A 23,731-nucleotide genomic window follows, 5' to 3' on the forward strand; every position below is an offset into this window, starting at 1 on the left:
TCAAGACCCGAATGTCTTCACTCTTAAATCTGTGACTTCCTATGTAATCCCTAATTTCTTTTTTTAAATATGTTTTTATTGATTTCAAGGAGAGGAAGAGAGAGGAAGAGAGAGATAGAAACATCAATGATGAGAGTCATTGATCAGCTGCCTCCTGCACACCCCTGACTGGGGATGGACCCCACAACCCAGGCATGTGCCCTGACCGGGAATCGAACCGAGATCTCCTGGATCATAGGTCGATGCTCAACCACTGAGCCACTCCAGCCAGGCTCAAATGGTTCTTATAAGGAATAAAATTTTATTTTACAAAGAATAATGTGTCATTTTAAACAAAGTTAAAATTTTTTCATGGTTGTTAGCATTTCTATTCACTGAGTACCCAATTTGAGCTCTAGCCTTCATTGAATATGAAATTTAGCATAGATAGATACAAATGGGATACAAACATCACATTATCAATTTGTAAAGGAATAAAGTAAAATATTTTTATTTTACCATATTATATTTTTAACCCCATATTTTATCATGGGAGTATTTGATTTGGAATTTTTTGAATGGTCTCTTCCTGCAAGGGAATTCAAAATGCTGACCCATGGTGCTATAGTGATTGAGAGTAAGAAGGATAAGGTACACAGCTCATGGCTCAAGTTGGAGAAGACATAACAAGAAACCATAAACAGGCTTGTGAGGTATAAAGTTAGAAATTTGGACAGATCTACACTAAACTAAAAAAAAAAAAAAAAAATCTAGTTTTCCCTCTCATTTTGGGCTTACACTTTATTTATTTATTTATTATTACTTAATCTTCACCCGAGGATATTTTATCCATTGCTTTTCAGAGAGAGTGGATGGGGGGGAGAGAGAGAGAGGCAGAAAGCATCAATATGAGAGAGACACATCCATTGGTTGCCTCCCACATGCCCTGACCAGGGTGGGAGATCAAGCCTGCAACTGAGATACTTACCCTTGGCTGTAATCGAACCCAGGACTCTTCAGTCCATGGATCAATGCTCTAACCACTGAGCAAAACTGGCTAGGGCTTAGACTTACACTTTAAATTTTTTTAACTCAAGAAACCAAGAGATCTGGAAATGACACTGCTTTTATTTTTCAGTAGTTCGATACACAATACTGATAACCATTCTCATTAAATAGACCTTTGTAATTTTAGTGATTTACATGAGTAGCACCAAATTACATGATTTATAAGGCTTGATGCAGAAAGGAAGCATTAAGGTGTGTAAGAATAAAAGGGATCTGGACACTACAGAAATGTTAAATCAATGCTCTAATGCTTACATTTAAGATGTGAATCACAAATCTACTGCTGTGACCAGAACAACTTATATTGAGTCTGAAAAACATTGCCAGTTGCTATTAAAAGTGAAGAGGGTGTTCCAGTGCCCCAGTACTTCCGCCATAATTTCTGAGAAAAACTATCATGGCACAGGAATGGTCAATGTAGAGTCTCTGCAGCACAAAGCCACGTAAAGCTGCAGTTTGCTGCTGTTTAGTTATGCTTTCAGGACCAATTACTTTCAGAATAAGGGTTTGTGATCCCTAGAAATCTCCAAGTACCTGATGTTGGGAAGTTCCTGCTGTCAAAGTTAAAGTGTACCTTAAACACCACAAATAAGCATCATACTGCAATAGGGACTTTTAGAGACTAGATTGATTAACCAGGGGCTGAAATCCCCTTATCAGACACCCAAAATCAATTGAAAATATGAAAATATCACAGCAAGAACAATTTAGGAAAGAAAGATATTATGGCAAGGCAGACTACAAATCAATTTCATTGTAACTAAAACTCCTTCACTTAATAACACTATGCTAAAAGATCATACCCAGAGATTTGTATTTAATATATTTAAGGACAATGGGTAAAACAACAATCTTGAAAAACATAAATCAGGGAAAATATAGTACTGCTACAGTGTTTGGTAAAATGTTTTTCACAGCAGCTGAAGGACAACACCAAAAATGACAATGAAAATATTGGCCTTTGAATAAAGAAGGAGAAAATTAATGAAAGTGACATGCATCAAATAAATCGAGAGGTAATATTGAGGTAATCTATATGTAGCTATAAAATCAGGCTAAAGAACTTTCCTGGACATATACAGTTAATGAGAAAGAGTGTAGTCTGAAAACTCTGGATTATGACCTAGGTCTATAACTCACTCAGATCTAACCAAATTGTAACATGATTGTATTTTTAAGGATAAAAGTGGTTACATTTATATATTGATTCTCGTGGCTATTCCATGTATTCCAGATTAAACTGTCCTCATCACATTTTAGAGGGACACAGGCATTTCATGTTACCTAATGGAAAAAGGAGAGAGTAGAGGAAGCAGGCCTTTCTTTTTCTGGCAGTTTTCTTAACAGGAAGTTGTATTTCTTCAAAGTACATCATCAAGCAAAGGTCTTGGTGAGGACATCTTCATGCTGCTGCAGGTGAACGCTGCCAATTCCTACAGCAGGTACTGGCAAAGGGGGTCGGCTCACAAGGCGGAGCTATCATTGGAGCAGAAAAGAAATAAAATGACGTTGTGACCCAATCTGCTTAGTTCACCCAAGGAGCTGCCTGCATTTCTCTTAACTTGTTTAACATAAAGCACCTTTTTGGTAAAATGACTTACATAAAATAGATTGTCACAACTAAAACCAACTAAATTCCAGGCATGATAAGGTAATATAAATCCTTGAATTTATTCTATTCTTCAGTAACTATTAGTTTTAGCTATAGAGTTTCCTAAATTAGAGCTATTTACATGTGAAAATTATTTAGGCCTAGCCAACTAGTACCAAATGGAGCGGACAGAGCTCTAATCAAAGCAGAATAGAAAGATTAAACAGAAGTACAATTGCTCTTCTCATTGTTTTTCCTTTCCTACAGCATAATTAAGAAGAATTTGGCATTTGAGGGACCCCAGATGTATGGATGGGCCTGGAACAAGCATCATTGGGTGTCTCTATTCCCATATTGTAAAACAAGCCTGCTGGGCACCCAGATCCCCCATGGCTTGGATGTTGGCCTTTAGGATAAGAATGCTGAGTAGGCTAATGGGAAAGTTGCCCACAGGTAAGGGCTTTTACTTTTCTAAGTATAGTCACTTTTTGTTTTTACATGATACTAGTATGTACACATAGATTGATAAACACTCAGCATTTTCTTCTGAAAGAATAGCCTAAAACTAGACTTTATATTTTCGTTTATCTTTAAAAGAATTGGATTGATAATAGGGTATAATAAAAAGGTCTGTTGGCACTATAGGAAAAACAAGATACAAAAATACTACAAGAGAGGGAGAGAGACAGTACCTTGCAGGCCAGTTGCTTTTCAAACCTTGGAGAAACAAAACACCATGGACCCATGTTCTGAGGCTCCTCCTGACTCCAAATAAAATCTATAAAAGAAGAAAATCCATCTCAGTACCTCAAGTAAACATATACAACAGAAACACACTATATGTATATGGCATAGTGTTGTCTTTTTCTTTTTTGACAAATACACAGTAATGCATCCACCAGCAAAATGATGATACAGAACAATTCTATCAACCAGAAAATTCCCTCATCTTGTCCCTTTCTACTCAACTCCTCCTCCTACCACCAACCTCTAGCAACCACTGATCTCTTCTCTACCCCAACAGCTTTGCCTTTTCCAGAATGTCAAATAAGTAGAATCCTACAAATGTAGCCTTTTGGGTCTGGCTTCCTTGAATTAGCAAAATCCATTTGTGATTTTGCCAACAGCAATAGTTCACTCTCTTTTATTGTTGAGTAGTACGACCTTGAGTATGGATGTACCACAGATTATTTATCCACTCACGGTAGAAGGACATTTTGGTTTTTCCAGTTTGAAGCAATAATGAATAAAGCTGCTATGAACATTCATGTACAGATCTTTCTGGGACATGTTTTCCACTCTCTTGGGTAAACACCTAGGAGCAGGTCTGGCAAGTGTTATGGTGACTCTACGTGTAACTGCGTAAGAAACTGACCAACTGAGTTCCTGAGCGGTGGTACCAGTTTGCATTCCCACCAGCAGAGAATGAGGCTTACAGTTGCTCCTCATCATCACTTGATATTGTCAATTTGCTGTTTTGTTTCCATTTTAGCCATTCGAATAGGTATGTGGCCATATCTCATTTTCACTTATTTTGCATTACCATTGTCACTAATTATGTTGATCATCTTTTCATATAGTTATTTGCCATCTGGTTCTTTGGTAAAGTGCCTGTTCAGTTCTTTAAAAAATTGGATTATATATTTTCTTACCATTGAGTTTTAAGAGCTCTTTAAATACTCTGGATTGTCCTTTGTCAGATATCTATCTGTAAATATTTTCTCCCAGTTTGTGGCTTGTCTTTTTATTTTCTTTGCAGTGCCCTTCATAGTAGAGAAGTTTTTCATTTTGATAAAGTCCAATTTTTCTTTTATGGAACATGCTTTTGGTATTACATCTAAGAACTTTTTGCCTAACCCAAGGTGACAAAGATTTTCTTCCATTTTCTTCTAGAAGTCTTGTAGTTTTACATTTACATTTAGGTCTATAATCAATTTTTTTTTCAAATATGTCTTTATTGATTTCAGAGAGAGGAAGGGAGAGGGAGAGAGGGAGGTAGAAACATCATTGATGAGAGAGTCATTGATCGACTGCCTCCTGCACACCCCCCACTGGGGATCGAGCCCGAAACCCAGGCATGTGCCCTGACTGGGAATCGAACCACGATCTCCTAGATCATAAGTCAATGCTCAACTGCTGAGCCACGCCGGTCCAGGATCTATAATCAATTTTGTTTTAATTTCTGTATAAGATGCATAAAGATATCCAATTATTCCAGCTCCATTTGTTGAAAGGCTTGTTTTTTACAATTATAATTGCTTTATCATAAATGATAGTAATTCCCTCCAAACTCTCAAGAAATTAGATGTTTTAGATGAGAAGGGAACACTGAAAGAAACACAACAAAAGACATGAAGACACTGACTCTAGAAGTATTATTTTCATATCTCCAGATTCCATGAGATCCAATTTTCTAATAACTCTCACTACCCCCATAACCTCTTTTCATAGTTCCAATAGGTTTCAGGTATCTGAAAATCAAAGAACCTTTTACCTTTAACATGTTTGTATTTGCTCATCTCTTGTTGTAATGAGTCCAGTGGGAATGGACAGAGTTCTTCTATTCGGATAATGGCAAACTCACGCTTCTTGGCCTCCAAAGATTCTCTTTGCTTCAGCAGGGCATAGAAGTGTTTGCCACAGCAAAACACCAGACTCTTAACACTGTTGGGCAGAAAAGAGACGGTAGGGTAGGGAAGAAATACCTTAAAGTAAGAATTGTATCAGAAGAAAGGGGAGACCACATAGATTTAAATGCTTCACTAATAAAACACTGGGGCTCTGTAGGTGGGCTCAGACATATGAGATGCCCTGGCAAGCCTTCTTTAGCAACATATACCTCCAAAGTTCACTCTTCCACGCATATTCTAATTCCTACCCCACTCACCTAAAGGACTTATATTAGGAGGGAGGAAATTTGGGTCACTCTGGGTTCCTTAACATGAGCTAGTTCTCCAATTAAAACTCTACTGCTGAGTATAAAAACAGAAATACACATCAAATTACTTTTTTGGATCCACAGATGAATCACCAATGACCGGTTTGAATGTTGTTCCTGGTGCCATTTCTTGAAGAGTTGACACAGCTGCCTAAAGAGGAGGGGAAAAGCCACAAATCTGTCAAACAGTGGAAAGGAGCTGCAAATGCTTTTACTTATAAGGGATCTTTACCAGGTAACAGTATCAAAATTCTAGCCTAAGACCATAAGTACACATATGTACTAATAAATACAATAGCTTTCCAAAAACAATTCAGTTCTGAATACTTCAGAATAAATTATTTTCCTGAGGTTAGATAGCAGTCCCTTTTGTCTGGTGCCACAATAAAATTTTAAGAATCAAAATTTCAATTTGATCATACAACTTTAATATTAATAAAAAGTACACTTTAGTTTTTTGGAATTAGAAACAACATTTTATAGAATTTATATTGTGAACCAAAACAGCTAAGCTAGGGCAACTATTTTTCTCTTTAAGTTCTCTATTATAATTTGTAAGTGAAACCTATCAGTCAGAACAAGCAGGAACAATAAGTGAATATTTCTGTGATGAAAAGAAATTTTATTAATGAGCTCAATTTAAATAAATGCTTGTTGCAAAGAACTTAGAGTACAAAACTAGTGAAGCCACGGTTAGAGATTTGATCAGTTTTGTTATCATCTATCTGTTTCCTTACAGTCTAGTCCCAAATGGGCATATGGCACTTTGACTAAGTCACTGTGGGGAGCCACATTGATGCTGGGATATTGTGACAAAACCTAAAAAATTAATATTAACTACTCAGCTATTCTTACTACTAATTAATGTGATCTTTCTCCATTCTGAACCAGAACCCTTTGTCAGTCCTCACTTCCTAGGGCAGGAAACAAAAGGAGCTGGTATTCAGAGCTGGGTGGGAAATTGGAGTGAGATTTAGGTACCACGTGACACACAAACTCCCTATAGTCATGTTTGTCATGTGGCAAGTCATCTCTGAATAGATCGTCAAAAGAAAGGGTTGACTTGTATTCTGATAGACCATTTGTACCAATAAGCAAAATTTCAGGAGGAAATCAGAATTCAGTAACGGTCATACTCATTTTCAATTAATAAAAGAACTTAGCCCAGCTGGGCGTGGCTCAGCCGTTGAGCATCGACCTAGGATCCAGGCGATCAGGGTTTGATTCCTGGTCAGGGCACATGCCTGGGTTGTGGGCTCGATCAATGACTCTCTCATCATTGATGTTTCTATCTCTCTCTCTCCCTCTCCTTTCCTCTCTCGGAAATCAATAAAGATATATTTAAAAATAATAATAATGAATAAATAAATAAATAAATAAATAAATAAATAAATAAATAAATAAATAAAAGAACTTATATGTTTAATGATGATATTTGACTCTTTAATAAGAGTAGTTTTTCACTTGAAAGTCTATAGGATAGCTGTTGATATTTTTTAAGACTCTCAAATAAGGCCTCTTTTATTGGATAAGTTATATCTTAGACTTGGGGCAAGGGGTGAAATATTAGGGCCAGAATGTGAACTCTTATTCTCAGTTTCAAACAGCAAAAGATATTCTCAATAAAATTTCTAATAGTTCACTTAATACTTGGTAATATACATATATTATATATTTAATATCATTACATTTGATATTGATTCCCAGAGCCAGAACTAGGATAAGACAGGTGAGGTGCCTGGAGTGCAAAATTTAAGGAGGTGTTCACTTTAGGATCACAGAAGTGCTGACCAGGAGAGTATCTCCTTACCCCCTTTTTAGGCACTGCTTAAAAATGCAACCAGTGAAAGCATATCACTCGTAGCTTTCCTCAACACCCTTCAATTACAAATCTGCACTCTGAAACCTTTGTGCAAAGCACAAGACAGTCCTGAACAGCCAAATCATAAATGCCTTATTTTACCTCAGCTGTAGCATACAAATAAATTCAAGTTTTTAAAATGTTCATCCTAATTAAGATTCTCGTATAAAACTGAAAAAAGTATAGCAGACAGGATAAATAAGTGCTTACTGGTATTTATTTACCTTGTATCACTTGAATACTAGCATATTTGTTATTTAAAAATATATTGTGCTCTTAACATTTAGTTCAGGTAAACCAAGAGAAAATGTACACTTTTTTAAAATGTGTACTTTTAAAGCAGTATACAATAAGTTATACTGTTATGATGTTGTGCTTATCAAAACAGGAATCTATGTGTGATAAATCACTTAACGGAAAAAATCTAAACAGAATTCAATGAATAACACCCCTTGTTTTCATGAAAATACTCTAAATTCCCAAATTGCTACTACCAACACAGTAGTGCTTAGAACATTTGGGCTTTTAAACTTTTTCTATAAAATTGTTTCCTCTGAGACCAGGATACCAGTGTGATAATATCGACAATCCTGTCCTTCATTACAATGAAACTGAGAGCTACCTATATTTCCAGTTATTCTTTTTTTTTTTTTTTTTTAAGCTGGTTATTTTATTATTTTATTTTATTTATTTTATTTTATTATTTTATTTTTTTAAATCCTCACCCCAGGGTATTTTTTCCATTGCTTTTGAGAGCGAGCAGAAGGGAGTTGATGATAGATAGATGATGATGATAGATAGATAGATGATAGATAGATAGATAGATAGATAGATAGATAGACAGACAGACAGACAGACAGACAGACAGACAGACAGACAGACATCGATTGGTTGCCTCCGGGGATAGAGTCTGCAACCAAGGTATGTGCCCTTGGCTAGAATCAAACCGGGGACCCTTCAGTCTGTAGGTTGACGCTCTAACCACTGAGCTAGGGCTCTAGTTATTCTTGGAGAGAGAGAGAGAGAGAGAGAGAGAGAGAGAGAGAGAGAGAGAGAGAGAGAGAGAGAGAGAGAGAGAGAAGCAAAGCCAACTAAAACTAAAAAGATGCTTCTGTAATTTAGAACTATGATTAGATACAGAAAACAGAAAAAGAGGAGAAAGGCTTCCAACCATTTTCCACTTACAGGGAACCTGAGTAACATCTTCGGAGAAGCAACAATGAGGGGTTTTCTGAAGTTCCGGACCATTTGTCTCCTGAGCAAATGGAAATACTGAGCAGGAGTCGTGGGGTGTACCACAAACATGTTCACGGTGTCCCCATCCACCCCCTCCTCTGCACTGTCACACATCTGGGAGAGAAATGTAAGAAAGGAGAATGTTTAGATCATTTCATACAATCATAACAACATCGGCTCTCCAAAGGGACCACAGGGCTCTCCGTGATGAGAAAATATATTTCCCTCCATTACAGAAAATACTAGAAAGTAAATTTACAGCCTATGAAGAATTAATCAGAGGAGAGATCTCACAGCTTCCCCTATCTGCCTGAATCTGCCTCACAGCTGATTTCAAGAAGCATCTGGAAGGGACCTTTTAACAAATACAGATTCTGATTACTGTGGAGTTAAGATGGTAAAAGGAAGCACTGTCAGAATCTTACTCTCCTAGTGAAATAAACACAATTATAGTTTGGTTTGTTTTTTGTTTCAAACACAAAACAAAAACAAAAGCAGCTAACAAGGTTGAAAAGTTGAGGGCAAGGAATTAAATCTCAGAAGACCCTGGTGGGACAAAAAGCTGAGGCATGGCTCCTAACCCCACTCCAGAAACAATGGAGAGAAAAGAAAGTGACAAGCCCGGCCGGGCATGGCTCAATGGTTGAGCATCTACCTAGGATCCAGGAGATCGGGGTTCGAGTCCTGGTCAGGGCACATGCCCGGGTTGCAGGCTAGGCAGCCGATCAATGACTCTCATCATTGATGTTTCTATCTCTCTCCCCCTCCTTTCCTCTCTCTGAAATCAATAAAGATATGTTTAAAAAAAAAAAAAAAATGGTGACAAAATCCTGACAATTATTACCAGTCCCCTCCAATTTGGAGAGAGGGTGTGTGTAGGCAACCCTGGGGGAGGGGGGGGAATAAAGGCAAAATCTAGAGAAGGAGCCCCTACGGTATTCAGTGGAGGCGACGAGGCTGCCAGGCTGGCCACTTCCAGGGCATTATATCTGTTTCATTCAAATAGTACAATGTTTTACAGTTTAAGGTACACATGAAGTACCTGCAGGAGGCAGTTCTGGTTCAAACATTCCTGGGAATCCAAAAAGCATTGGACATACCTGCAAGAAACGCTCTATGCGACAAGAGGAGTGGTCGGGTCCAGCTCCGTCATACCCGTGGGGTAGGAGAATCACAATGCCACTCTGGAGGAGCCACTTGGCCTCTCCTGGAAAAGCAGCAGGAGAGAAGAAGACCTCTATGAAGCAGGAATGAAAGGGTCTTATCTGACTTGGGTAGTGGAACAGATATTAGTTTGCTGCCTGACCCCCTAGAACCCTTTTCATCACATGTACTGTCTAGCATTGTTACACCGTACTTGGAAGAAAGAATATCCATCTTACCAGTTGAGACCCTAGAATGCCACGTCCTGGGTTTTAGCAAGTGGAAGACAAACTCAACGGTGAAGATCTGGCTCCCAGGACAGCATGGCCATGCTGACTCCACTCAGGTACAACTCTTACCAAGACTGGGCAGCCCCTACTTTTCCTCATAGAACCCCTGACAACACAGGCCACTATCCTCACCTAAAGACACAGGCACTCTGGAACAGTCTCTGGACATGTCAAAGTCCAGTCTCCTCATGGCACGTTTCTTTTTTTTATTGTTTTTATTTTAAATTACATTTATTGGGGTGACATTGGTTGGCATGTTTCTTACAACTACACAGTTACAGAGAAATACAACCAAAGGAAGGATCTATAGTGCACATTCATAATCCAAGTGTAGTTGCCCCCAAAATGGGGTGAACATCTGGGGGAGATTCACACTAGTACTTTATGTACTTTGAATTTTTACAGTAAGCAGCTACTGCTTTTATAAATGATTATTTAAAATAATCAAGATGCACAACTTCCAACATTCAGATACTTGAGTGTCCCTGATAGAGGGAAGTGGATTTTCAAGTTGACATTCACTGTGATCACAAATCCTCACTGTGTCACTATTGCCTGCTTGTGATTCAGGTCATGGTTTATCAATAAACCTCAAAAGTGGATGTGAAGGTAACACTAGCTAGGACCTGGTAGGTACACATCCTACTCCATACAGCCAAACACATTGCCCCGCAGATGGGAAGGTGCTCCCTGCACAGTAGCTGAGTGGTATGCAGCCCTTGGGCAGCTTACTTAACTCTAATAGTTGCCATGCCCCAGTGGATGACAGGGCAATCCCCAACTCTCCCCAGGATCTGTGGTACAAGGAGTCTCATAAGCAGCTACAGCCTCTTTTCATTCATTTGTCCCCATGAGGCTGGCATCATGTGTCCACTATACACCCATATGCCAAAACTAACCTCCAGAGATGAAAGTGTCAAAGATGATCTGGGCGCCATTGAAGAAATCACCAAACTGGGCCTCCCAGATGGACAGTAACTTAGGGCTCTCAATGCTCATCCCATACTCAAATCCCAGGACAGCCTCCTCTGATAGTGGGCTGTTGCTGACCTGATGCAAAGGAAGAAAACAGAGACACTGTCATGCCAGAGAAGTGGTGACATGAGTCAGTAAAGCTAAAAGCCTAATAGTTATACAAACCTCTCAAGGGGAGGGAGGGCAGAGAGAGAAACTTTGTTTTCAGGACTCTCCACATGCCTTTGAGAAAAAACCCTCTATGAGTGACGCATATGGGAAAGTTGGGACAAAAGAGGAAGAGATGAAAGGTGTGGAATTTGGGCTTTGAAGATTTTCTTCAAGAATAAGCAAAATTAACTTCTCAGATGACCCACCTTTGGAGCTGAGAGTAAAACTATTATATAAACTTTTTTTTAAAACATGTCACAGTCCAGCTGGTGTGGCTCAGTGGGTTAGAGCATCGTTCTGTGCACCAGGAGATCACAGGTTCAATTCTGGTCAGGGCAAGAACTGGGTTGCAGGTTTGATCCCTGGCCCCAGTTGGGGTGTGTGAAGGAGGCATCCAATCAATGCTCCTCTCTCACATCAATGTTCTCTCTCTCTCTCTCTCTCTCTCTCTCTCTCCCTCCTTCCACTCACTGTCTCTAAAAATCAATGGGAAAAAAATATCCTCAGATGAGAAATAAAAAGTAATAATAATAAAACAAAAAGAATGAGGCCCTGGCCAGTGTGGCTCAGTTGGTTGGGGCGTCCTCCCAGGAGGTTGCTGGTTCAATTCCCGGTCAAGGCCACATGCCTGGGTTTCGGGCTCCATCCCTTGTAGGGGGCATGCAGGAGGCAGCTAATTGATGTTTCTCTCTCACGTCTGTGTTTCTCTCTCTTTCCCCTCTCTCCCTACCTCTCTCTAAAAATCAATATACTATTCTTTAAAAAAAAAAAAAAAAATGAGAACTTAAGACAATTTCTAAGGAGGCTTCTCAATCATCTAGGCAGGAAATCACGGGGACATGAATTAGGGCAGTAACAGTGCAGATGGAAGATGGTACCAGATTTGAGAACTATTCAGTTAAAGGACTTAGTGGTAGATGTAGGAAATGAAGAAGAAAGACTAGTGTCAGTTATTTTCTAGCTTTGTGACTTGGACAACTGGTATATGATGACAGCATTCACCCAAACAGAGAGCAAAGAAGAGGGCGCAGGTTTGGTAAGGAAAGATGATGAATTCAGTTTTGGACATCTGGCTTAGAGGGAAGTGAGGGGAATGAATGACATAGAGGTTTCTATTAGAGAAGTATACCTGGAGCTAAGGCAAGAATCTGGCCTTGAGATCTAGATTTGGAAGTAATTGGGATGTATGAGTGTTTGAAACCGAAGGGGTGGGATAACCTCCCTGAGAGACAGCAGAATGAGAACATGGCCAAAGGATAGAGTCTTGGGGAAACCAACATTTAAGTGACTATCATAGGAAAAGTATTTCCCTAAAGAGCAGCCAGGAAAGCAGGAGAACTAGAGTCACTGTGTGATTGAACTCAAGGATGGAGGAGTCAGATAAGAGGAAGAATAGCATGGTCATTGGATTTGGCAACTAGAAGGTCAAGGGTTGACCTCATGTAGAGCTTTTTTTTTTCTGTGTTAATTTGACTATCTCATTTTTATGTAGAACTATTTTAGGGGAGTTATGAAAGCAGAAGTTAGAGTATACTAGAGAGAGAGAGAAACATCAATGTGAGACACATCGATTGGTTGCCTCCCACATGCATCTGGACTGTGGCCAGGGATTGAACGCGCCCTTGACCGGGAATTGAACCCATGACCCTTCGGTGCACCAGCTGATGCTCTAACCACTGAGCCAACACCAGCCAGGAAGGGCCTCATTCTTTTTTCAACCTAGGCTCCTAAGGAGTTATCTTTCTAATATGAAAATCAGACCACCTATCAGAATTCCCCCATTGTTTCTCTTTACATAGTACCCAAACTATGTGGATAGTTTTTTCTGGCTTATCTCCTCTTTTTTAACTCTCATATCCACTTTTCAGTTTAATCTCCAGTCATATGAAGCTATTTGTAGTTCCCTGAGCATGTCAGTTCCTCTTATTTCTCAGTTTATGTGCTACGGTGTCCATTTGAATGTTCTCCCTACATGTGTTAGAACAGCAACTAGTGATGTCCTTCAAATCCCAGCTGAAATCTGGCTTCCCTGCCAAGATTTTGCTGATTTCCCCAAGGAGGATAACCTTTCCTCCTCCTGTGCATCTACTGTACTTTGTACACTAGTATACCTTATTTTCTTGAATCCAATGATGATTTTATTTATTCCAAAAAAGTATTTAAGATGGCTTGTAAGTATACATAATATATAACATGACAGTGCAAACTAAGTGCAAGGAAAGAAGAGAAATTAAGATTGAGAAACAGAACAGAGTTGGGGAAAAGACATAACCTAGTAACCTACTCACTTTTATCAAGGCTAGTGTGGCCTCTACCCCTTCATAGAAGCATTATATATTTTTTTGAAAAGTGCATATATTGTTTTATTTTCTGATTTTTATCAAAGCCACTATTGATAAGAGAATGCTGGTTAGTTGCAGAATTCATGGTGTACACACAATAAAGGCAAACCAAGATCAATCAGGTGTTTCTCCCAGGGTCTTCATATAAAATACATGGTACTAGATAATAAAATCTTTGATAGCTTCCTCATAAAAGAGGCAAGGCATTTAATTAGGGCTTTTTGAATACTAATATTTAAAGCTAATTGATACTATATATCAAATTACAATTCAATAAAAGTCATTGGTGGGGGGCATAATAGTAAACATTTCAGTATCTAGATCACCAATCTGATTTGACACAGGGGTGGACTTTAGACTGACTTAAAGGAAAGCTAAGCACTATGTACTTTAAGTCATCTTCCTGGAAATTTTCTTTTGACAAGTAAACTTTTTTACAAATATTGATATCAATGAACTCAAAGTCATACTCTCAAATGGCTAGAGTAGGAAAAAAGAGGACAAACCATTAATTGTACCTTAAAGGAAAATTTATTTTAATAAACATCTCATGCCCGGCATATGCTAGTTATTGGAGAGACATAAATGAGATGACCAAGCCTCTAACCTTGACTCTAATGAGTATAGCACAGTGACTGACACATGGAAATATGTGGCAGTGGATATATTCAAGCCTTCTGAACCTTAGGGAATAAGGTAACTTGATAAAATGATTTTTTTTAAATAGGAAAGAAATGTTGACTAACTACTCACACCTTAGGTTTACTTTAATGACTCCAGCAATATGCAGTCTATAATGTCAATTTTTGATTGACAAAATGAACATCCCTTTGACATTTATGTGATTACAGATAAGTAGCCAGAGTAAAATGACTAGTCTACTTGCTAATATGTTACTTCTATTCCAAATTCATAGACTTATAGTCTATCCACTCAGCATCCCTTTACTTCAAAAAGCATTGAACCCCTAGTTGCTTTAAGAATCCTTAACTATAATTATCAGCATCTGGATTTTACAATAGATAAGGAAGCATCTTACCTCTAGAAACCCCTTCTGATTAGGGTCCATATGGTTCAGAGGGATGTAGGTGTCATCAGTCTTTTGGCAAACAACCATTGCATGCCTTTGACTAAATGTTCCACGGCCAACATCTTGGCCACTCAGGCGGACATTAAAACCTTAAGCAAGCAAGAGAGGGGAAAAATCCAGATTCCCATGAATAACCTAGTAATAATAAGACATGGTGACCCTGAATTCTTATACATCAGCGTATCCTGAGACTTTTCCTTAGCAAAATAGATTATCCTTATTAAAATATACCAGTCCTATATGCAAAAGTCTGTAGTCAAGGTGAGATTGTTAAGCATGGAGAGTATTCATTTGCCCTACAATTTTTAGAGGAAAATATCTTTCTAATACATCCAGCCCTGAGCCCTTTTTTTCCAGGTATAATTGCTCTATTCTCTGATGAAGGTTGTCAACATGACACATACTAAGATTAAATAATATTGTCAGGTAAGAAAAGATAACATGTTTTAGAATCTCTCATCAATGAAAATAATAGGATGTAGTTGTCAGTTAAAAATCAAAAATCTGCAAGGACCACATGTAATAAACATCATATTAAAGCATCCCCTACCAACTGTGCAGCTAACCAGAAACTTCTTACCTTGAGCAAGTAATGAGCCCAAGGCAAGAGCTTCTGCCGTGGCCCAGTCTAACTTGGTTCCCTCTATCACCTTCTCCAGTCTAGACTGTAAAATTGAAGGGGAGAAAACAAGAAACTTTTAAGAGTCCATTATCCTTTATCGCAGAGTTCAAAAAATGTAATGCAACAATGGGAAGTACCAAAAACATAATATTAAACAAAATGAAAAGTGCAGAAGAATATATGAAAGTCTGAATGCAATCATATGGCATTTTAAAACAGGCAAAGCACACAGGTGCTCAGGTTAGTTGTTAACCCTGCGGATGCATGAGAGATGGCAGCAGGGGGGCTCACGGGGAACTGTATTTATAATACTTTATTTCTTCACCTGGATGGTGAGCATGTAGTTTGTTTTAATAGTCTCTATACCTATAATTAAAATCCCAAAGTGAAGTTAGTGTTTTGAAAATAATTCAAAGGGCAAAATTTCTTCATCCAAGTTTAAGAAAGATAAAGGCCTTTAACTCCTTGTTCTCCTGTTTTCACACTGAAAGTTTTGCATTCCAGGAAATCCCTGAGTCCCAGGCAAACCAGGAGGGTTTGTCACATCTATATTTCACATGAGACAATATGTAAAACCTAAACATGATTCAGGGTCTAAATAGCTGACTCGGGGACAGGGGGTGAGGAGGTGTTGATTTTTATTTATTATGTCTAAGCCACCCAAAAGAATATAAGTGTTTTCTGGTCAAAAAAATCCAAACAACCATCCTGGTATTGCTGTATATTTAATAATGTGCAAGTAGTACATGCACATTTAATGTATTAAGCATGAATGAATGAATGAATGAATGAATGAATGAATGAATGAATAAGAGAAGTAGACAAAATCTGAGTTAATTGACAATCAGTACCAAAACACCCCCAGGATCTGTCCCTAGAACATAATAACACACAATAAATATTTGTCAAATGAATTAGCCAACCAAAGGAACCTATCAATTCCTTTGCTGCACAAAAAACAAACAATAACCGGAGATTTCAGGGCTCCCCACCTGAACATACATCTTCAGAAGGTGACTGTGCATCTGGAGTTCCTCCGGCACCTCCACTGACTTGACACCAATAAACCGAAGGAGGTCTAGGGGCACACCTGTGTTCCAGGTGGTAATTTGAGCTTCTGGCTGAACCAGGCCCTGCCAGTGGGCCTGCAGGTGAGTGGCAGGGGGGCTATAGTGGGTCAGGTTACTTAAATGGTCATTTAACTTTGCATAGTAGGAGGATTTGATTTCTGACACCTCGTCCTGGGTCATGAGTCCATTGGCAATAAGGTGCTCTGCATATGTGTCTGGAATGCTCTTTCGGGCTCTGTCCAAGAAAGAGGGGGAATCAATCAATCTGATTTGTAAAAATCAAAGAGAGACAGATACAGTCATTGTCAAAGGTATTGTGGAATGTCATCGCTGTAAAAAGACATTCAGGAAATGCTTTGGAACTAGGTGGTTGTATGACATTGCAAATGTACTAAATGCTACCAAATTTTAAATGGTCCATTTTATGTCATGTGACTTTCACTCCGATAAATTATTTTTTTTCAAAAAGGCAGTGGTGAGTAACAACTTCATCCAGGCAAGGAAAACAAATGTATCTTTATGAATTTTTGTCTATATTAGGTATAAATAATTAGTATTTTTTCTATCAATTGGCAAATTCAGTTATTCACAGAACTGACCTACATAATCTACCCATTCAGCACTCCTTTGTTTTAAAAAGTATTAAACCCAAGGCTGTCAACATCTGTTTCAAGTGTCTTTAAGAATCCTATACCTATTCAGCTCCTGGGTTTTATAACAACAGTAATAAGACTGCCACTCTATATTTGCTTAACACTTTAAAAGTAATTCAGCTGCTAAGCTCAGAGCTAAATAGAGAACGCAGGTTTGTTCTTCCAAGAGCAGCCTGCTACCTATCACCTAAAAGGTTCATAAAATGTCACCACGTTTTTTCCTCTGCTTTAATTTATGCATATGAGGAAATAAAGCAGAGAAGAGGGATCTATTTCACTTTCTAGTATCTAAAAAGGAAATTCCATGCCTGGCCAACGTGGCTCAGCAGTTGAGCATCGACCTATGGTCCAGGAGATAGAGGTTCAACTCCAGGTCAGGACATCAGGGCTTGATCCCCAGCAGGGGGCGTGCAGGAGGCAGCTGATCAATAACCCTCTCTCATTATTGATGTTTCTACCTCTCCCTCTCCCTTCTTCTCTCTGAAATAAAAATATATTTAAAAATAAATAAAAAGAAAATTCAAAGTGACATTTCTCTCTATCACATCAACCCTCCGACTCAGCACCGTCCAACAGAAATATAATACAAGCCAATGTGGATTTTAAATTCCCTAGTGGTCACATTAGAAAAGGTAAAAAGAAACAGGCGGAACTAATTTTAATCACATTTATTTAATTCAACATATCCGAAATATTGTCACTTTAATATCTAATCAATATAAAATTATTATTGAGATAGTTAGCATCTTTTTTCATATTAAGTCTTTGAAATCCGGTGTGTTGATTACACTCACAGCACTTCTCCATGAAGACTCACCACATTTCAAGCATTCAGTAACCACTTAAGTGGCTTCTATATTGGACAACACAGTTCTGGACATTCATTAAAATCCATCATGTAACATCTTGCCAAAGCACAGAGTAGGTCCCCATCTGTAGTTTGCAGAAGTGGATCATGGAGATTCTGTTTCTCACCCTGTCAATGCTGTACTAAGTAACTTCAGGCAAAGCTCTGCCTAAGTCCTTCTATTCCATCTTCCCATCTGCTAAATGAGGTTGTTAAGTTGCCCCCTTTGTCTGCTCATTGAGGAAACATGTAGTTTGGAGAATATGGGGAGCTTTCCTAACCTCATAGGTTGACCATCCCAGTCTGCCCAGGACTTTGGAGTCCCAGTTTTAGCATTGAAAGTTTCACATCCCAGGCAAACCAGGAAAGTTGGTCATTCTAATTGAGAGTGTCTAATAAAAATCATGTGAGCACTATGGAGAAGAGGGTATATTAAATGAAGGTGTATAATTAATTGTACCTGATGATTTTGTACATGACTGGGTTGGTGAAGAAGGGCTCGTCCAGCTCATTGTGGCCCCACTGTCTGTAGCATAACAAATCAACAATCACATCCTTCCGGAACTGGCGCTGGTATTCAAAGGCCAGCCGTGTGGCACGGACCACCTCCTCTGGGCTATCTCCATTGACATGAATGACGGCACAGCCCACAAGCTTCCCTGAGGCAGAGAAGACCAAGATGAAGTGGGCCAGTTCACCCAGATGACATTAGCCCAGCGCCAAGTCCTGTTGCCTGTGTGGAGAGGCAGCCCACATCCTCAAAGATAGTTTGGGTTGGTTGGTAACCCAAACTTTGGAGTTCGGCTGACAAGAGTGAATTCAAGTCACAATTGTGTGACTTATTGTGTTACCTTGGTAAAGTTATGAATCTCAGTCTCCCCATCTTTAACACTAGAATAACAGCTCCTACCACTTAGCATTGTTGTAAAGATTAAATGAGTTAATGCATATGAAGTGCTTAACAGTGCATGGTGTGTAATAATTAACATTTATTTTGTTATTGTCATTATTACTATTATTTTTCCTCCTAAGATAAAGGGTCATGAGAAGATGCATTCTAGAAAAAATTGGATTTTCTCCAAAGAGAAATTCAAGAATGAGTTTTCTGGCCCAGCTGGGCGTGGCTCAGTGGTTGAGAGTCGACCTAGGATCCAAGAGATTGGGGTTCGATTCCTGGTGAGGGCACATGCCCAGGTTTCGAGCTGCAGCTGATCAATGACTCATCGTTGATGTTTCTATCTCTCTCTCTCCCTCTCCTTTCCTCTCTCTGAAATCAATAAAGATATATATATATTTTTTAAATCGAGTTTTCTATATCTCTAACTAATCACAAAAAATTCACATAGCCCCAAAAAGCACCCAGGCCAGGCTCTGGATCTAAAAGAGAAATGCTCCTACTGTCTAACAGTTCCTATAATTCTGTGAAACAGGGACTGAGTAATAAAAGCCTTGTATTTCTGCCCTGGCTGGGTAGCTCAGTTGGTTAAGAGTGTCCACCCGATATGCCAAGGATGCAGGTTAGATCCCGAATCAGGGCACATACAAGAAGCAACCAATGAATGCATAAATAAGTGGAACAAATCATTGATGTTTCTTTTTCTTTCTCTCTCTCTCTCTAAAAATCAATAAATATAATTTAAATATATATATGTATTTTAAAATCCTGCATTTCTCATAACACTGCCAATTTTCATAGGTTAAAACAAGGCAACCTTGCTTCTTTGCATCTGATGTCTAACCAGACTACTTGGCCAAATTTAGCAGCTGAACATATCCATATGTGCATATATATATGTATATTTGGCAAGTTAAAATTTGTAAATTCAAGATATATAGAATATTACTTTGATACTTTATATATTGTGATGATTGCCACTAAAGCAATATTTATCACATGATATCACTATAATGCATATTAATGACTATATTCATTATACTGCACATTAGATCTCTACGGCTTATTTACTATTCAATTACTATTCACTCATTTATACCCTTAAACACCATCAATCTTATCCCCCACCCCTGACGCCCCTGGTAACTGCCATTTCACTGTTTTTTTTTACAGCTTTGACTTTTTTTTAGGATACCACATATAAGTGATATCATACAATACTTGTCTTTTTCTGTCTGACCTATCTTGTTTAGGATAATGTGCTTAACAGTTCATCCATGTTGTCACAAATGGATGGCAGGATATCTTCCTTTCTCATGACTGAATAATATTCCATGTGTATATATATCACATTTTTTTATCTAGTCATTCAGTGATGGACATTTGGGTTGCTTCCATATCTTGGCCATTATGAATAATGTTGCCATAAACATGGAGTGCAGATATCTTGTTGAATTCCTGTTTTCATTTCCTTTGCATACATATCCAGAAGTAGAATTTCTGGATCTTATGATAGATCTATTTTTAATTTTTTGAGGAATCTCCATATTGTTTTCCATAGTGGTTGGACTAGTTTACACTCTCATTTTCACCAACAGTGTATAAGAGTCCCTTTTTGCCAAATCCTTGCCAGCACCTGTTGTCTCTTGTCTTTTTGATGATAGCTGTTCAAAGAGGTATGCGGTGATATCTCATTGTGGCTCTGATTTGCATTTTCCTGATGGTTAGTGCTGCTGAGCACCTCTTCATGTGCCAGTTGGCCACTAGTATATCTTCTCTGGAGAAATGTCTATTCAGTTCCTCTGCCCATTTTTTAATCGGATTGTTCTTATTATTAAGTTGTATTAGTTCTTTATATATTTTAGATATTACCCCCTTATTGAATTGAACATATCCTTTTTGACTAAGATTTGAGTACTCCAAGTTTGAACATCCTAAAGACAATTACTTTAATGCTGACTAATTGTGCCAATCTCTCGTTTCCACCAGATCATTCAACTGGATATTTAAGCAATTTGAGATTGCACATTGTAAGTTCCATTCTAGTCTTATTTCCTTGGATATAAAGATTACACTCAGAGTTTAAAAGGAATATTAACTAACAACACTGACAGTGACTATTGACTGTGTCTGATCCAAAATTTAAAATGGGATAACCAGTGAGGCTCACTGTTCCAAGTGAACTAGAAGTTTCTCTAGAAATTCCATGTCTGACCCAGCAATACCAACAATTCTGTGTTACATACCAATATCACTACAGTATAAGGAAGACCTTCCTCTTTCTGCCGGAGTGGTATAACCCAGCTGGTTATTGACAATCAGATGGACACTTCCACCAATTCTGAAATGTGGGAGATTAGAGAGCGTAAATGTTTCAGGAACAATCCCTTGACCACAGAAAGAAGCATCACCATGAACCTAAATTATAGGGGAGAAAAAAAAGAAAAGGAACATAAGCGATGGAGAAATTTAGGTTTTCAGACTGGAATAAATTGTTTTCAAATAATAACAGGAATAAAAACAAACACCCTTTCACTGTTCCCCTGCCTTCCTAAAAATTTGCTGGTTGTAGGATTTTCTAGAATAGTTATGCTGACCTAAAGCATCTTTTGAAGATGCTAAATCAGTTCTTTTCCTCTTGCAGCCACTACCAGTTGACCTATTCCTTCCACACCATATCAGTACCTATACCCATCACTTCTAGTATACTCATCAACAGTCTAGTACACACAGCAGCACCATAGGAGGAAGGGCTGTTGGAGGTGCAGAAAAGAAAATCAGCCCTAGTAGAACTTTCATGGAAACAGCCTGCGAGATATAAGGAACAGTGCATGGCTTTGAACGCTCCCTCTTGCCCAATCAAACCCTCCACCCCCCTCCCCAAAAACAAAAAGAGAAACAGGATGCTTTGAGGGGAAAAATAAAATATTATTATGAGAGAATGTCTAAAATATGCTACTCTTCTAGAACATTTGAAGTCTGCTAGGTCATAATATCACAAAACCTGGTAAACAAAAGGTGGCAGAGAAGGGGGAAATTTTTTTTTTTTTTTAGAAAAGCTGAAAGCAAATAAGGAGGAAAATGTAGATCTTAAAAGAAAATATAAGCCCTTAGAAGTATAATACAGACTTTGTGCTAAAAAGACAATTATAAACAGCCAAGATACTGAACTAAAGAATAAAATTATCTGATATGCCCTAACTTAAAGCAGTCTTTGTGGCTCTAATAGTAACAGAATTAAAATACCTAAATATAAATTAAGAAAAAATATTTAGAAGTTCATTTTTAATGACACGTTAATGTCCTGTGGAGAGTTATTTTTATATAAGTAGAATATTTTGAGTAAGAAAGGAAGAACTCCTCTGCCTAAGTGAAATTTCCAGTCCACACCTCCCCACTGCTAGAGTCTAGAGGGATAACTGATACTTTGGAATATTTATACATAGTAATAACATACCCTTACATTATCTCCAAAGCACTATAAATTATTTCTACTGATCCACTCAACAACCAGGTTGGGGAGCGGCGGCAGACAGGTTAGGAAGTCACTACTGTCCTTTTTACAGATGAGAAAACCAAGGTTCAGAAATAGTATATATTTCACATGACTTGCACTAGACTAGGAGTGGGGAACCTTTTTTCTGCCAAGGGCCATTTGGATATTTATAACATCATTCTCACGCCATACAAAATTATCAACTTAAAAATTAGCTATGAAAAAAGCTTCTAGATTTACTGAATTTCAAGTTCCACCTGTGGTTTGTCTGGCCCTCAGGAGGGCCAGACAAAATGATTTTGAAGGCCATATATGGCCTGTGAGCCAGATGTTCCCCACCCCTGCTCTAGACCCTAGACCTTCTGTGATTGTGATACCTTCATTTTCTACTTATTTCCCCACCTCTCTAAGACTTTCTCCTGGATTAAGGAACATATTATGTACAGTCTCACTTAATCCTCAGAATACGATGAAGAATGTAATATACTCTCATTTTATCCATGAGATTCAGAGAACACAAGAACCAAGCAAGCCAAGCTACAAGGCAGCAAAGCCAGGATTTGAACTTAGGTCTTCTTGGTTCCAGAGTCCTTGTCTTTTCTACACTGTGTTACATTGTAAAGTCCAACCAGCAACCACACAGTGACCCACACAGGGTCAAGGGTTTCCTCACCCTTAGATTCCCTTGCTGATAGGATTTCTTAAGAATGTAAAATGAGGTCAGTAAAGCAAGGAACAGAGATGCGTGCCTTTTCTGCTCCTTTACAAAAATGTTACAGTAGAGGCATTAATAGGAACATAAACATATGTTCATAGCTTGCATTATTTTATCCTGGTCTTAGGATTCTTGGCACTAAAGCACACCTGTGCCATTTGTTAATTTTATTTTCCCTCTTAAATAAAGAAAGAAACCACACCACTATGTTCCATAAAGCTTTATGGGATTAAAGGTCCAAAAGCACAAACAAATGCTGGGTGAGGTGGAAGCTGCTCAGCCAAACATGACGGGGGTGGGGGTGGGGGTGGACACACACAGAAGATCACAAATGAGAATCCATTTTCAGCAGGTCCAGGACTAAGAAAAACAGAAGACAGGCAGAAAAAGTAGCGTCAGGAATCTCACTCACCATGATTTTATAGGCTCCAAATTCAGAGTTCCCACAAGAAATTAGAATCATGTACTTGAGCAAGGCAAGACATGCACAGACAGAGCAGGGCAAAATGTTTTGGGAACACAAAGCAGACAAAAGTGGACAGTTTCTCATCATTTTAAAGAAAATGCCATTTTCACCTCTTACTTCAGAAATCAATCTTAAGATCTGCTTAATGTAGTGGGTAAATGTAAATGACTAAAACATTTTAGAGTATAATGAGCTAAGTCAAAAGAAAGGTAAAGAGAATATCTGGCTGATGATTTGAAGGTTTTTATTTAGAGATACTGTGGCAGGACAGTAAGCAGCTAGGGAATTCCTTGACAAGTGGAAT

The 23,731-nt window shown here is 38.4% G+C and overlaps 1 protein-coding gene across 1 annotated transcript in view; it reads right to left on the reverse strand.

Annotated features, from left to right (window-relative positions):
* Positions 1-565: 565 nt before the first annotated feature.
* The window catches only part of DHTKD1 (dehydrogenase E1 and transketolase domain containing 1), a 40,584-nt gene continuing 17,418 nt past the window's right edge, over positions 566-23,731 (reverse strand). The window contains exons 6-17 of the mRNA XM_087823650.1: positions 20,997-21,168; positions 18,316-18,514; positions 16,278-16,590; positions 15,244-15,328; positions 14,613-14,752; positions 11,006-11,156; positions 9,774-9,880; positions 8,623-8,787; positions 5,645-5,727; positions 5,133-5,302; positions 3,331-3,416; positions 566-2,523 (exon numbers count right to left, since the gene is read on the reverse strand). Of these exons, the coding sequence (XP_087679776.1) occupies positions 2,422-2,523; positions 3,331-3,416; positions 5,133-5,302; positions 5,645-5,727; positions 8,623-8,787; positions 9,774-9,880; positions 11,006-11,156; positions 14,613-14,752; positions 15,244-15,328; positions 16,278-16,590; positions 18,316-18,514; positions 20,997-21,168 (1,773 nt within the window). The 3' untranslated portion in view covers positions 566-2,421. The remainder of the gene's footprint in view (positions 2,524-3,330; positions 3,417-5,132; positions 5,303-5,644; positions 5,728-8,622; positions 8,788-9,773; positions 9,881-11,005; positions 11,157-14,612; positions 14,753-15,243; positions 15,329-16,277; positions 16,591-18,315; positions 18,515-20,996; positions 21,169-23,731) is intronic.

The sequence above is a fragment of the Miniopterus natalensis genome, chromosome 1, assembly GCF_054644295.1.
Source record: "Miniopterus natalensis isolate mMinNat1 chromosome 1, mMinNat1.hap1, whole genome shotgun sequence".
Lineage (NCBI taxonomy): Eukaryota > Metazoa > Chordata > Mammalia > Chiroptera > Miniopteridae > Miniopterus > Miniopterus natalensis.